This window comes from Xenopus laevis, chromosome 1L, assembly GCF_017654675.1.
Source record: "Xenopus laevis strain J_2021 chromosome 1L, Xenopus_laevis_v10.1, whole genome shotgun sequence".
In the NCBI taxonomy this organism is placed as follows: Eukaryota; Metazoa; Chordata; class Amphibia; order Anura; family Pipidae; genus Xenopus; species Xenopus laevis.
This window is the reverse complement of record NC_054371.1, coordinates 19,170,876-19,186,278: the sequence shown is the minus strand read 5'-3', so window position 1 is coordinate 19,186,278 and position 15,403 is coordinate 19,170,876. Positions and strand designations below refer to the sequence as shown.

Sequence of the window (15,403 nt, the reverse complement as noted above, 5' to 3'; positions counted from 1 at the left end):
TCCAGTTATTAGCCAGAGGCCACTTGTTTGCCATCCTCTCCTCCCAACAAGCCACTATACTTTAGTAAGGCATGCTTTAGTGATTTGCTGACCAGCAGTAGGTGACAATCTCCTACATATTATTGCTTGTTCTTTTTCACACCTTCCGGGCTGTTCCTGAGCAAACATCTGTGCAGCCGAGTGGCTCTTTTCCATCCCATTGTTTTGCTTTAACATTCTTCTTTGCGAGGTTATGCAAGCCAGTGTTATTGTTGAGTCATGATTCAGTCATTTGCCCTATACATACATCTCCAGCTGTCGCCACTGATGAGGGGAGATTGTCAGAAGTCTCACCACAGTAGATCAGGCATCTCCTTCTCATGTGGAGGTCTCGAGGTCAGGGTGTCTCTCTGAGATATTGGGGAGGATTTACAGCCAACGTGTGGTCCCTGCAGTTGCTCTGCTTTCTTCATCCAGTGATGGGTCTCTGCTTAGTAGGGTCCTTGGTCAGAATACCAATAATTTGGGTTGTAGTAACTCTAGCTCTTATTACTACAACTCCCAGCATCCCTTACAGCCGGTGTGCTTTTTTTAAAACCTCTCTAGAGGCTAGCAGGTATCCAACGGGGTAAATAGGCACTAGCAGTTCCCCTGAGTGGCACAGAGGGAATAACATACGTATTGAACCAAGGGAGGGCATATTGGTGCCCACATAAGATATAATTAATAAGAGGTCCTGTCTGATAGGGCAGTATCCTGACTACTTTAAGTACCTCTGTACTGCTGATATATGGGAAGAGAGGGCTTTTAGTATAGAATGGCGAATTCTAAGCAACTTCTTAATTGACCTTCATTTTTTTCTGTTTTATAGTTTATGAGTTATTTGCCTTCTTCTTCTGACTCTTTCCAGCTTTCAAATAGGGGTCACTGACTCCATCTAAAAACCAATGACCTGTAAGGCTTAAAAGTGATTGTTACTTTTAATTACTCATCTTTCTATTCAGGCCCTCTCCTGTTCATGGTCCAGTCTCTTATTCGGATCAATGCATGGTTGCTAGGGTAATTTGGACCCTAGCAACTGGATTGCTGAAATTGCTGAATAAAAAGCTCAATAACTCGAAAAAAACACAAATAATAAAAAGTGAAAACTTTCAGGTTTTCTCAAAATATCATACGAAAAGTTAATTTAAAGGGCAACAACCCCTTGATTACCCAGATAACCCACTTTTAAAAGCCTGAGTTGTCAGTAGCTGCTGAGATTTGTAGTTTAACTACAACTGGAGTATGCACACTGCACAGCTTGGGAATAGGAAGCAGGGTCGGACTGGGCCGGTGGGACACAGGGAAAAAGCCCGGTGGGCCCCAGCCCAGACCTAGTCCTTGCGTGGAAGCTGAAATCGGCTTTCGACCTCCCTCTGGGGGCTAAAGAGGGTTGTGGCTTGGGAATGGGGCACTTTGCATCTGGAGGGTGGTGGGGGGCCCCAAAGTAGTAGCCCCAGTGGGCCCCAGGCTCTCCAGTCCAACTCTGATAGGAAGCACTACAGCCTTACTATACCCTATATAGCACCTTTGCAGTCCCTATAAGGATAAATGCTTGAATCATGGAAATCTCCTTATTTTTACCTTTGCACACCACAGAGGCTTTTCTAATGGTATGGGACCCCCTAAAAACATTTCTTGCTAATAATATGCCCATGTGCTTTATCATACACACACATCTATGTCTGCATGCACTGGGGAAGCACTGCATATAAAATGTATGTAGATATTGTGCATATATATATGTGTATATATGTATTATAAGTAGAGGAGTTGCGTGCATGGAGCTGTGTGTGTTTATATAAATGTGTGTGATCTCATAGCACATTGTTAACCAGGGATTTTGGACTGGGTGTCTCTATAGTGTGTGTTAGAGCGCAGCTGTTAAACTTGCAAGCAGTCCCATTCCTTTGTGTTGTTATTCATGGGTTTGTGCTCCCAGGCAGTAAGTTAGCACAAGGCTAAGCTGCAAGCAGAGCTCCCCCCTCCTCTGTGTCAGTCTCAGACTCCAGATGTTCAGAGTTGTAGTTGGGAAGCTCTGCTGGCGCCACTGAGGGCAGAGGGCAAGGGAAAGGCACGCGAGTTGGAACCCAAAGCTCTCACTCACTGCAGGATTTGGCACATTCCCCAGCTTTTTTTGCTGGCATGTTCCCCGGCTCTCTCCTGGCCATCTGTTCCAAAAAAACACTTTCAGAACCTCATCATCACTCAGGATACAACACTGAGAGCAGCTGTTTGAGAAGCACAAGGAAAGAACGTGCTAAAGGCCTCTTTATGGGAGAGGAAAGTCACATTATGGGGGAGCTGCACTTGGACTTTCATAAAAGCTTTGTGTTGCCCTGCTGGAATTCAGTTAGTCTGTGCGGGACATGGATATTTCTCTATGTATTAATGCAGGGGGGTGGATAAAGTGTGGGGGATATACTGTGCAAATGTATAGGAAATGTATAGGAATAATATACCCCCCATTGTAAATGATAAGGATATTAAAAGTTACTGATGGGTTCTGTGACCATATAAAGGCACAAGGCTGCAGGGAACTCTGAGTATCACTCATGTATTATAAGGGATAATGTACCCCCTACTGTAAATGATAAGGATATTAGAAGTCACAGAGGGGTTGTTCTGTGACTATATAAAGGCACAAGGCTGCAGGCTGAGTTATACAGGGAACTCTGAGTATCACTCATGTATTATAAGGGATAATGTACCCCCTATTGTCCACAGATACACAAGGTGTACATCTCTTTAATGTTATTTATATTAAAGCAAGTGAGAATGATACACAAGGTTTGCTGATGGCATAGAAGCAAGTTCACAAAAGTGCCGAGTACATTGTGACATCATCTGCTGCCACTGTGAGTAGCCCCGCTATGCTCTGATCATGGGATCAAGGACAAGATTATGCTGTGATTATCATTCCTGCGCTTCTGTCGTGTTTTGAGGGAAAGTTCTCGCATTTCCGTTCACATAGTTTTATAAAAAAGCCCATTGTTCTGCTGCTCCTACAGGAAGCGTCTCTGGCCTTGCACACCTCATGTCACGGGTGTAAATAGGTACATACATGTGGGTCTTATTTTTACATTTTTTGTTTGTTTGTTTGTTTTAGCTGTAAAAATGCTGGGTTTGAGGTTCTACGTGTCCCATTGTCCTTGTATAAAATCTACAGACAGAAACGATACTATGGCTAAAGTCAACTAATCCTAGTGAGAGCCAAGGGCTGTTTAATAGGCCTGGGATTTAAGTATTTCACAATAACATCATTACTGCCTCCCTCTTCTTTCCCTGTCTAATTGGGAGCAGCCATATTGCTGAGTGGGTTGGACTAGAACTTTAGAGCATTAAATTAGTTTATAGAAATAATTCCTACCTCCCAACTATCCCGTTTTTAGAGGGACAGACCCTCTTTTGACAGCTCAGCCCGCAGTCCCTCGTTTGTACTGGAAAGTCCAGATTTTCTCTGCACTGAACAGCCAGAAAAAGAAACAATGTCTGTAACTTAATTGGCTTTTGTCAGAGAGCCCAGAACAGCCACAGCTGCAGATAAGATACTTTTGTAACAATTTTGAGACAAGCAAATAAGTAATTGTAACAATATAAGATAACAGGTCTCTTGGGAGAAGTTAGACTCACAGCTTAAAGGGCAATGCACCTTCATGAGCAAAACTGTAATAACTGGAAAAAAACACAGAAATATGTTCAAACTTTCATAATCTGCCAAATTTTGTAAAATGAACATGGTAATTAGGGGGTGGTCCAACAAATTTGCCGCAACTTTTTTGTCCCTCTTTTTATTTCCAAAATGTTGGGAGGTATGATAGAATGCCCAATTCTAAGCATCTTTTCAACTGTTCTTAATTTTTAAATTTTTTACAGTTCTTCTTTGACTCTTTCCAGCTTTCAAATGTGGGTCACTGACCCCATCTAAAAAAAAACAAATCACCGTAAGGTTACAAATGTATTGTTATTGCCACTTTTTATTACTTATGTTTCTATTCAGGCCTCCCCTATTCATATTCCAGTCCCTTATTCAAATCAGTGCATGGTTGCTAGGGTAATGTGGACCCTAGCAACCAGATTTGACTGTTGATGTCACAATCCATCGTGGTAAGTGTAAAGTGTGGCTACTGCTTGAGTATTCTCAATGGCACTAAATAGATCACCCAGAATGATTGGGTGAAACAGCCCTCCCCCCGGCATGTCCATATGGGTGAAATTTGGCCTAACTGCCCAAAAAAATATGGGCATCTCTGATCATCTTAAGTCAGGCTTAGGGAAAAAACTGAGGATTGATTTAAAAAAAAAATTCTAACCTACTTACAGATACATACCTCCCAACATTTTGGAAATAGAAAGAGGGACAAAAAGATTAGCCGTGCAGAACATATTGAATTTTTTTAACCATGCCCATTTTTGTGACCACGCCCCCCAATTACCATGTTCATTTGGCAGGTTATGAAAGTTTGAACACATTTCTGTGGTTTTTATGTGTTATTACAGTTTTGCTAACGAAGGTGATTTTCTCTTTAAGCTGCAAGTTGCAGTTTCCCCAAGAGACCTGCTTATCTTATATTGTTAGAATTGTTTCTTTGCTTATCTTAAATTGTTGCAAATGTATCTAGGTGCAGCTGCCACATATTCTGGGCTCTCTGCCAAAAGCCAATTAAGTTAGAAACGTTGTATCTTTTTATGGCTGTTCAGTATGGGAGATCAAAGAGAAAGTCGGGACATTTCAGTAACAAACCTGCGGGTTGAGCTGTCAAAATCGGGCCTGTCCTGGAAAAAACAGGAGAGTAGGGAGGTATGCAAATAGACGTTGAAAAGCCTAGGCTTCCATGCATGTCTGTTAGAGAATTAGGCATAAATGGAGTTGGCTAGAGAGCTGAAGTTTGCATTAAGACCCCCTTAAGTGACCCCTAGGAGCCAGCTGGTACACAAGGCTATCACTTTCACACCCATGACATATAGTGTCTGATCAACAGCAATGTCCCTTTCCCAAAATATCTCACCCCTGGGCTGTATGAAGCCCTGGCCGTGTCTGTAGGAGTGTTAATTCTCTTTAAATATACTCAGAATGGCTCTCACACCTTCCAACCTTCACCTTTGAAAGTTAAAGGGTATTGTGCAGCCCCATTTTTGAAATACCCAGTATAGCCTGAGACAGACAGTATGGCTTATGCCTTTAAAGTGGATTCTAACTGTGACTGTACATAGCACCTTGTATATTTTATATAAAAAAATCTGTATTTCTATGCTTGAATACGTAGGGGCAGATTTATCAAGGGTCGAAGTGAAAATTCCAATTTATAAATCAGATTTTCAAGCTATTTTTAGTGTACTTCGACTATCGAATAGTCCAAAATTCAATTTGAATTGAAAAAAAAAGTGACTATTGAATTTTGAAATTTATCATGTACTGTCTCTTTAAAACTTCGACTTCGACGACTCCCCATCTAAAACCTGCCAAATTGCTGTTTTAGCCTATGGGGGACCTCCTAGAAATTTGGAGTCATTTGGTGGACTTTGAAAAATAGAAGTTTTTTGGGGTAAATACTAATACAGCCTATTGACCCGGAGTTAAAAGCATCGATTTTTTTAAATAAATTTCAATTGGTCTTTTTTTATTCGATTTTCGAAGTTTCGACCCTTGATAAATCTGCCCCTATTGTAGCCAAACGAGCGGATCTCTCCCCGATATGCACACCTTGAGGTGGGCAATATCGGGCTGATCCGACCGTGGGCCCTAGGGCCCAACGATCGGATCCTAACAAATTGTAACGGGCGGTCGGATCATGGGACCGCGTCAACGAACAGATGCTGCCGCGATCCGATGGGATTTTTAGTCCCATTCGATCGAGATCTGGCCGACTTTCGGCCAGATCTCGATTGGGGAAGCCCATTGGGGGGCCCCATGCACGGACCAATAAGCTGCTGACTCGGTCTGTCGGCAGCTTTTATACCTTAAGGCAATAGTACAAAGTAAATTACAAATTAAGACAAAACAAAAATGTTACATATTTAAATTACTATATATATATATATATATATGAATCTCACTTTTTTTTATGAAGTTGTCCATAGGAATACCATAGTAAGCCTTTAATCCCCAGCAGTTTTCAAAGACAGCAAAAACTAAGCCACAACAAATCTGAGCGGTTTTATAAAGGCTCTTGGTCAAGGGGGGAAAAAAATACAATTTATCAAATGTCTGAAATAACTCAGACAGGGTTATGTGTTCAGCAATAATAAAGATTAATAACGGCGGTCTTCATCAGCTTGCCTTATGTAAGAATAGGCTGCACTTAGGCCTGGCTGTGGCTATAGGTCATAATCACATGGATTTAAATATAATAAAAATGATAAATGCATTTTCTTTTTACCTTTTCATGTCTTTTTTTTCTGCTTGCGTAGGAGAATTATTTTCTGGTGCTCAATCATTAAAAACAAGTCGCCGCTTAAAGGGAAACCATCATGTTTGTATTTTCTTATTTGAATATTTTTCTTTATGCTATTCGGAGTTCTCTTTAAGCCTTTCTGATGGTTTTAAAATTCTATAACATTTAAAGTCTTTGATTCTGCTTTCTGCCACTAGGTGGAGCATGCAGCAAAAGCACAAAAGGAGGTTTGAGATGACTGAAATGTGGCATTGCTGCAAAGTCTCCATACTGAAATAAATACTGTGCCCTCAGCTTTTTTATGAATTTCTGACTTTTTCGCTTCCCCTTTGGAGATCCAAATCCCCCATCCCCAGTCACAATCTTACAGTGGCCAGCAAGTAGGCTACACAAGCAGTCAGACAGGTGGCGGGAGGTGCATTCCGGGCCCCTCCAAAGATTTTTTGCAGGGGGGCCCACTATGCCATTGTTACACCATTAAGTAGATTGCTTCCTTAGATTTCTTAAAGGACACGTATCTTCCCCACCCAAGCCACATTGGTACTGCATATAGTCCCTTCATTTGCCAGCACCATCACATTTTCCTAAAACAAATAGAAGATTTCAGCAGGCAGCCATTTTCCCTGTGACACATTATCAGTAACATCGAGACATGGATGTTGCTGTAAAGTTCATGCAATGCAGAATACAGGGTTACACAGGCACAATATACTTTGATAAAAAGTTCTGCTGGAGTTGAGCAATGTAATGGTTACTCTGAGCTCAGGAGAGGTGGTTAGGAGAAAAAAATAGGATCAGACAGCCAGAGTTTCTATGGGAACAAGCAATGCTATCTCTTCATTGGCTGTTAGACTGGAGGGTGTGTTTAGTAATCTGAGCTGAGAAGAACTGAGCATGCTCATGAGCCAACAGCCAAAGCAGATTCCTGAGGGAGGTGGCTGAGTGGGTTAGAAGAGTAGAAGAATTTCTAAGTTATTAAGGGGATGCTGCAGCCTTATTGTTAACCTTTTAACAACCAGAGTGGCAGTTATCTAAAGATTTCAAAGAGGCTGTTCACTGATTCACATTTTTGTGGAGGGGGTTTACATGTCCTTTAAGGTCTGAATCTGACCTGAAGGAGCCTATGGCAGATAAGCGAGACCTAGCTAGGGATACTAGTGACATACTACTGCCTAGGCAAGGCCATCCTCTCCAAGAAAAAATAGCTTTTTAAATCCGAATAAGAATAAGAGTTTTTTTATAAATGCATACGTTTCATTCATGTTTAATAAGGTATAAATCTTACAGAAAAGTGATACTACCTCTTCAGGCAACAAGGTTATCAGATTGGTAGCCAGTTAGCCATAAATTACACCATGTGGGGTATCATCATTTCTCCTTTCAGCAAACACCATGTTGGGCAAAATCCCCCTGGCCGTCTCCTGCTATTTATATAAGAAACATTGATGTTTTCTGGTGGCATTGCAGGGTAATGCTGACGTCACAATTACAGGAGCATCACAATGGTTTAGTCTATATTTGAACGGTTTGAAAGTAATTTTGAAACATAAAACGCTTTCCTTTTCAGTAATCGCAATCAGTAAATGACTTTCCTTCTTTCCCAGTTTGCAAAGTTTAATAAAAGCTGTGGCCGGCAAATTTCTTTCCTGGTTTTCTGCTTGTCATTTGTTCTCAGTTTTTGACATTTTATTGAATTATAAACTGAAAACAGATATGGAGGAGTCCAAATACATTACTGAAAGCACCGCAGCTCCCTCTGCTGGTGATTTGTAAAAAAAAACACTATTCAATATATTTTTCGGAAATCATGTTTTGTATTATTATTAGCATCAGTTTTTAAAGCGCCAACATATTCCGCAGTTCTGTACAAGGAATGGTTATACATTGAACATACAGAATTACATACAAAGCAACCAATAGCCCATACACAAGGTGAAGAGGGCCCTGACAAAAAAAGCTTACAATCTATAAATGACGTGCGTTACATAGCTGGGGCTGCAGGCAGACATAATGTATTAGCAGTCGGTTGTCTTTAGGTACAGTTTTACAGATGGAGAATTTGCGGTGGTATCCCAACATCACAGCACATTTGGGGGAAGACCTATACAGTTATGGGACCTGTTATCCAGAATGCTTGGGACCTGAGGTCTTCCGGATAATGGATCTTTCTGTAACTTGGATCTTCATACCTTAAGTCTAATAGAAAATCATGTAAACATTAAGGGGCCGATTCATCAAGAGTCGAATATCGAGGGTTAATTAACCCTCGATATTCGACTAGGAACTAAAATCCTTCGACTTCGAATATCGAAGTCGAAGGATTTAGCGCAAATACTGCGATCGTACGATCGAAGGATTATTCCTTCGATCGAACGATTAAATCCTTCTAATCGAACGATTCGAAGGATTTAAATCCAACGATCGAAGGAATATCCTCCGATCAAAAAAACTTAGGAAAGCCTATGGGGACCTTCCCCATAGGCTAACATTGACTTCGGTAGCTTTTAGCTGCCGAACTAGGGGGTCGAAGTTTTTTTTAAAGAGACAGTACTTCGACTATCAAATGCTCGAATAGTCAAACGATTTTTAGTTCGAATCCTTCGATTCGAAGTCGTAGTCGAAGGTCGAAGTAGCCCATTCGATGGTCGAAGTAGCCCAAAAAATACTTCGAAATTCGTAGTTTTTTACCTTCGAATCCTTCACTCGAAGTTAATGAATCGGCCCCTAAATAAACCCAATAGGCTGGTTTTGCTTCCAATAAGGATTAATTATATCTTAGTTGGGATCAAGTACAAGTTACTGTTTTATTTTACAAAGAAAAATGTAAATTTGGATTATTTGGATAAAATGGAGTCTATGGGAGGCAGCCATTCTGTAATTCGGAACTTTCTGGATAATGAGTTTAAGGATAACAGATCCCATACCTGTATATACAAAGGACATTGCAAGCAATTGTTAGTTATTATCAGTGTTTATACCAGGGTACAGTATTGCATGGTAAGAATTGTGTTTATTGATAAAATTCTTATCACATAACGCAAAACTTCAACAAAACAATATACAATCTTTTTGACAAAAACTTAATGCATTAAATATACAAACCACACAGTAAATAAGCAAATTATTTCTCCCCAAAACTCTCCCTTACAGCTGTATCATTAACTGGAAACTCCCTTTACCAGGGACTCCCTATATATTACCCTATATACAGTATTACTGTATTTAATTAGTAGCCCTTAAAGGACATGTAAAGCCTACATTTTCCTACCATGTATATAAGTTGGCCATATCTTACCCACCCAAATGGCATTATTTGTACTGCATTTACCCCTCCATTTGCCCGCTCCATCACATTTTTCTGAACAAATAGCAGCTTTCACCATGCGCATTTTCCCTCTGACATCATCAGTAACATTGAGACATGTATGCTGTAAAGTTCATGCAATGCAGAATGCAGGTTACACAGGTTATACTATAATAAAAAGTTCTGCTAGGATTGAGCAATGTAATGGTTAAGCTGAGCTCAGGAGAGGTGGTTAGGACAATAAAATAGGATCAGACAGATGGAGTTTCTATGGGAACCAGCAATGCTATCTCTTCATTGGCTCTTAGACTGGAGGGTGTGTTTAGTAATCTGAGCTGAGAAGAACTGAGCATGCTCATAAGGCAAGTGTCAAAGCAAATTCCTGAGGGAGAGGGCAGAGAGGGTTAGAGGAGTAGAAGGATTTCTAAGTGATTAAAGGGGACCTGTCACCCAAAAAAAAACATTCCAAATCTTATTTTATCTCATTAGTCAAGCAAAATGATCTTTAATTACACTATATAAATTATTTGAATCTAGTTTCCTTCAGTCTGGGAATTCATAATTATAGCAAGCAGGAAGCAGCCATTTTGTGGACAGTTTTATTAAGGCAAGTCTTGCATCATCTCAGAATCTTGTTTGTGCACCAGAATAGGGGACCTGATGTCCATTTCCTTGCCCTGGCTACACAATTAAATGGTAAAGAGAACGGGGGAATGTGTGGAGAGCAGTGACATCTAGGAAGTGCTGAATGGAAAGTGAAAGTAATTGTCTGCCCCGCCTCTATGCCACTGGCATAGAGGAGGGGCAGACAATATTTGATTGACAGCTGAGATTTTTAAATGAGCTTACAACAACTATGAATGCTTTAATAAAAAATAGAAATTGGATTTCATGTTTAATTTGAAAAGGACTTTTATTATACAGATTTTTGTGTCTGGGTGGCAGGTCCACTTTAAGAGGATGCCGCAGCCTTACTGTTAACCTTTTAACAACCAGAGTGGCAGTTATCTAAAGATTTCAAAGAGGCTTTTCACTGATTACATTTTTTTGGAGGGGGTTTTTATGTCCTTTTATATGTTTATATGTTTCTTTGGAGATTTTTGGGCCTGCATGGTAAGGTCCTTCATTGGGTTTGGGTACCCACAAAATAACTGCAAATGTGTTCCAGTCGAGAGATCCATGTTTGCCCTGAACCTGCTTACATATTTACATGCCCCATCTGAAGCACTGTTCCCAACCCTACCCACAGGGGTTATGAAAGTCCCACTTTATAATACCCCACTGCCTGCTGATGAAAATGTTATTTAAAGGAGAAGGAAAGGCTAAAACTAAGTAAGCTTTATCAGAAAGGTCTATATAAATACAACAGTAATGCTGCTCTGAGTCCTCTGTCAAAAGAAACACAGCATTTCTTTCCTTCTATTTTGTACTCATGGGCTTCTGTATCAGACTTCCTGTTTTCAGCTTAAACATCCAGGGCTGGGGCTTGAGCATGCTCAGTTCCCCCCCTCCCTCCCTCCCTCCCTCCCTGTTGTAATCTGAGCCCAGAGCTATGAGTGAGCAGGGAGAGACTCAGGCAGGAAGTGATGTCACACCAAGCTAATATGGCAGCTGCTATCCTAAACAAACAGAGAGCTTCTAGAGCTGTTTATTCAGGTATGGTAAAGCATTGTGTAGAATAAATATAATGTTATAGCTTGTACTATTGTGGCTAATCTATTGGCAATAAACTGTCTCAGTAGCTTTCCTTGTCCTTGAAAGGTCATGACACAGGATGATGCTGGGAATCACCACAACAAAGACACATTCCTGCCCGGCATTCCCACATGGGCACATTGAGAACACACAGAGTGACGCCAGGGTCTCCACATGCCAAATTCACTCTTTGTTTTTTTTTTTCTTGCAGGAATAAAGTTGTGGTAACGTCTGGTTTAGTGAAACAACAGCCAAGCAGGGTTCCCTCACTCCTGGCAAGCGTCGGATGGTAAATCCTGAAGACAAGCTCCTGGCTTCTACGCTTGAGAAAGACATCTGGATAAATCCCTTTCAAACACAAAGGGGGGAGAGAGATAGAGAAACTGCTGTTCTGTTCCGAACAAGTCAGCTATTTAGTGTGTGCAATTTATTATTTTGCTCTTCCTTCTCTCTTAAACTGGGATATTTTTATATCACTTCATTGCACAGCAAGACTTTTTTTGTTTGTTGCCGTTGTGCCAAAGATTTAGTGAAGCATTTACTTCCCCTTAATTCCTCCGCTAGCGGATCCAGCGGTTTCTCACATAACGTACTCATCTTGTCAGCCAATTCTGAGAGTTGTAGTTGCACAAGAGCTGCCATTTGTATTGGATATCCAACCAGGGAGGCAGAGCCAGGAGGGTTCCAAGCCACAGTCTTCTCTCCCAAATGCACCAGGGTTTATGGGACAGTTCTTTGGGTATTATATAACCTTACCAACTTATATCACTGGTTTTTGTGCTCCGTTGTATCCTTGTATTCTTTATAATGACATCATCACGTTGTATTAGCATGATGATGATGTCATCACATTTCGAAGGGTCTTGTTGGCTGCAGAGAGGTCAGTTGGGGTGTGAACAGGTCTTGGTGGAGGCCCACTCTCCACAACAATTAGATGGAGACTAAATGTAATAGGTTTTATATAGACTGATGGTAGAAATGGCTGATGGCAATTGTCCCCCCAGGAGATGTACTGATACTCTGAGAGGGTTATTTATTAAAATCTGAATGTTAAAAACGCAAAAAAAAAAATCAATTTTTGAGGAAAAAAACCTTCAAGATGTATAAGACCCCGATGCTGCAAAAAGCCAGAATCCAAAAATCCGCCATCCCAGACCGGTCGAGGTCATGTATAAGTCAAAGGGCGAGGCGACTATCTCAAATTGATGTTTTCGTGGGGTGCACTGGGTTTAGCCCGAAAATCCAACTTTTTCAGGGTTTTCGGCCAAAAACTCGAAAACTCAAGAAAAAATTCTAGCAATTCGGGAAAAAGCCTGAAACATTTCAGCAATTTGGGTTTTCGTTCAATTTTATCGAGTTTTTATAACTATAATTATAATCAATGGGGGGTGCCTAATAGGTTGGTACGCCACTTTCATTATACCTTTTCTCTCTCCTTTAAAGGGGTGGTCCACCTTTAAGTTAACTTTTGTATGTTATAGAATGGCCAATTCTAAGCAACTTTCCAATTGTGCGTCATTTATTCTTAATTATAGTTTTTTAATCATTTTCCTTCTTCTTCTGACTCTTTCCAGCTTTCAAATGGGGGTCGCTGACCCCATCTAAAAAACAAATGCTCCGTCAGGCTACACGTTTATTATAATTGCTGCTTTTTATTACTCATCTTTCTATTCAGTCCCTCTCCTATTCATAGTCCAGTCTCTTATTCAAATCCATGCATGGTTGCTAGGGGAATTTGGAACCTAATAACCAGACAGCTGAAATTACAAACTGGAGAGCTGCTGAATAAAAAGCTAAATAACTCAAAAACCATAAATAATAAAAAATGAAAACCCATTGCAAATTATCTTAGAATATCACTCTCTACATCATACTTAAGGGCAGATTTATCAAGGGTCGAAGGGAATTCGAGGGAATTTTCGAAGTAAAAAAATTCAAAATTCGATTCGAAGTAAAAATCGTTCGACTGTTCGAAAATTCGATAATCGAAGTACCGTCTCTTTAAACTTCGACTACAATACTACGCCAAGTCTTTAGATGTCGAAGGAAAATCGGTCGATCGATCGCTGAAATAGTTCGAATCGTACGATTTAATCGTACGATCGAACGATTTTACTTCGATCGTTCGGTGGCCAAATTCGGTGAAAAATACTTCGACTTCGATATTCGAAGTCAAAGTATTTTAATTCGATGGTCGAATTCGACCCTTGATAAATCTGCCCCTTAAAGTTCAATTTAAAGGTGAACGACCCCTTTAAGGGTAGTAGTGATTAAGTCTATCCAATCTATGGTTTTTTAGTTGTTGTTGAACTACATCTCCCAACCTTCAGAGAAGAGTTTCAGGTTGAGCTGCAGCAGGATGTGCTTCAAACAAATGCCCTCTGTCCCACTATAGCCTGGGTCCCATGTTTCTCAGCAGAAAACAGCCTTCATCAGCTGGGCCAGTCCACTGCAAATCATTTGTATTCCAGAATGTCTTTGGTCTGGCTCCAACAGAAATTATTGATGCAATGAAAAGGTAATATTAAAAAGACATCTGGATACAGTATCTATTCTACATATACATAAAGGGCCAGAACACCATGAAATGGAAATGCCCAAAATCTGTGTACATTTATGGTCCTATTTATTAACTAAATTAGCCAGGTCACCAGGCCAAAAGCGACATTTCTATTTATTTTTTATCTTTTTTTGCCAGTTTCTGAAGTGAAGAAAAATTTTCACCAAAAGTATTTTTTGTATTTATACTGTATATATGTAAAAAGAACTTCTGCCATTTGAAAGGTTTATAAATGGGACCCATAATCTCTAGATACAGGTATAGGACCTGTTATCCAGAATGCAGTGGGACCTTGGGTTTTCTGTAATTTGGATCTTCATATCTTAACTCTACTAGAAAATCATGTAAAAATTAAATAAACCCAATAGGCTTGTTTTGCCTCCAATAAAGATTAATTACTGTGTATCTTAGTTTGGATCAAGTGAAATTGTACAGGTATGGGTCTGTTATCCGGAAACTGATTATCCACAAAGCTCTGAATTACAGAAAAGCCATCTCCCATAGACTCAATTGTATCCAAATAATCCAAATTTTTAAAAATTATTTTGTTTTTCTCTGTAATAATAAAATAGTACCTTTGTACTTGATCCCAACTAAGATATAATTAATCCTTATTGGAAGCAAAACCAGCCTTTTGGATTTATTTCATGTTTATATGATTTTCTAGTAGACTTCAGGTATGAAGATCCTAATTATGGAAAGATCTGTTATCTGGAATACCCCAGGTCCCGAGCATTATGGATAACAGGTCCCATACCGTACTTCTTTGATCTTATTATTACAGAAAAAAAGATAACATTTAAAAATATGGATTATTTGGGTAAAATGGAGTCTATGGGAGATGGCCATGCTGTAATTCTGAGCTTTCTGGAAAACCAGTTTCCGGATAAGCGATCCCATACCTGTAATATATTTTTAGGTCAAGTTTCACACTACTTGCTATGTAAACATTGTTATCAGTTATTTTCAGGAAAAGAAATGTTGGACCGATCTCACCTAAGCACGGGGGCGTTTATAAAGATAATTAATTCATTAGGCTGGAATATGGAGTAAAGGTTCCAGGGTTACAGTACTGAAAGGTTTTTGTCGGGTACAAAAGAAGGCAAAAGCTTGAAGGGAAGATTCTGGAGCAGATTTATCAACAACATAGAATATCAGTGGTACTGGGGTAGCTACCAGTGCATACCTCCCAAGTGTCCCGTTTTTAGAGGGACAGTCCCTCTTTTGACAGCTCAACCCGCAGTCCCTCGTTTGTACTGAACAGCCAGAAGAAGAAACAATGTTTCTAACTTAATTGGTTTTTGGCAGAGAGCCCATAACAGCCACAGCTGCAGATAAGATATTTTTTTAACAATTTTGAGATACGCAAATAAGTAATTGTAACAAAAGTCCCTTGGGAAATGTTAAGACTCACAGCTTAAAGGGCAATTC

At 40.0% G+C, this 15,403-nt stretch overlaps 1 protein-coding gene across 1 annotated transcript in view; it reads left to right on the top strand.

Annotated features, from left to right (window-relative positions):
• atoh8.L (atonal bHLH transcription factor 8 L homeolog) overlaps positions 1–12,923 on the top strand; it is a 31,654-nt gene extending 18,731 nt beyond the window's left edge. The window contains exon 3 of the mRNA XM_018227880.2: positions 11,624–12,923. Within this exon, the coding sequence (XP_018083369.1) occupies positions 11,624–11,629 (6 nt within the window). The 3' untranslated portion in view covers positions 11,630–12,923. The remainder of the gene's footprint in view (positions 1–11,623) is intronic.
• The last annotated feature ends 2,480 nt before the right edge of the window (positions 12,924–15,403 follow it).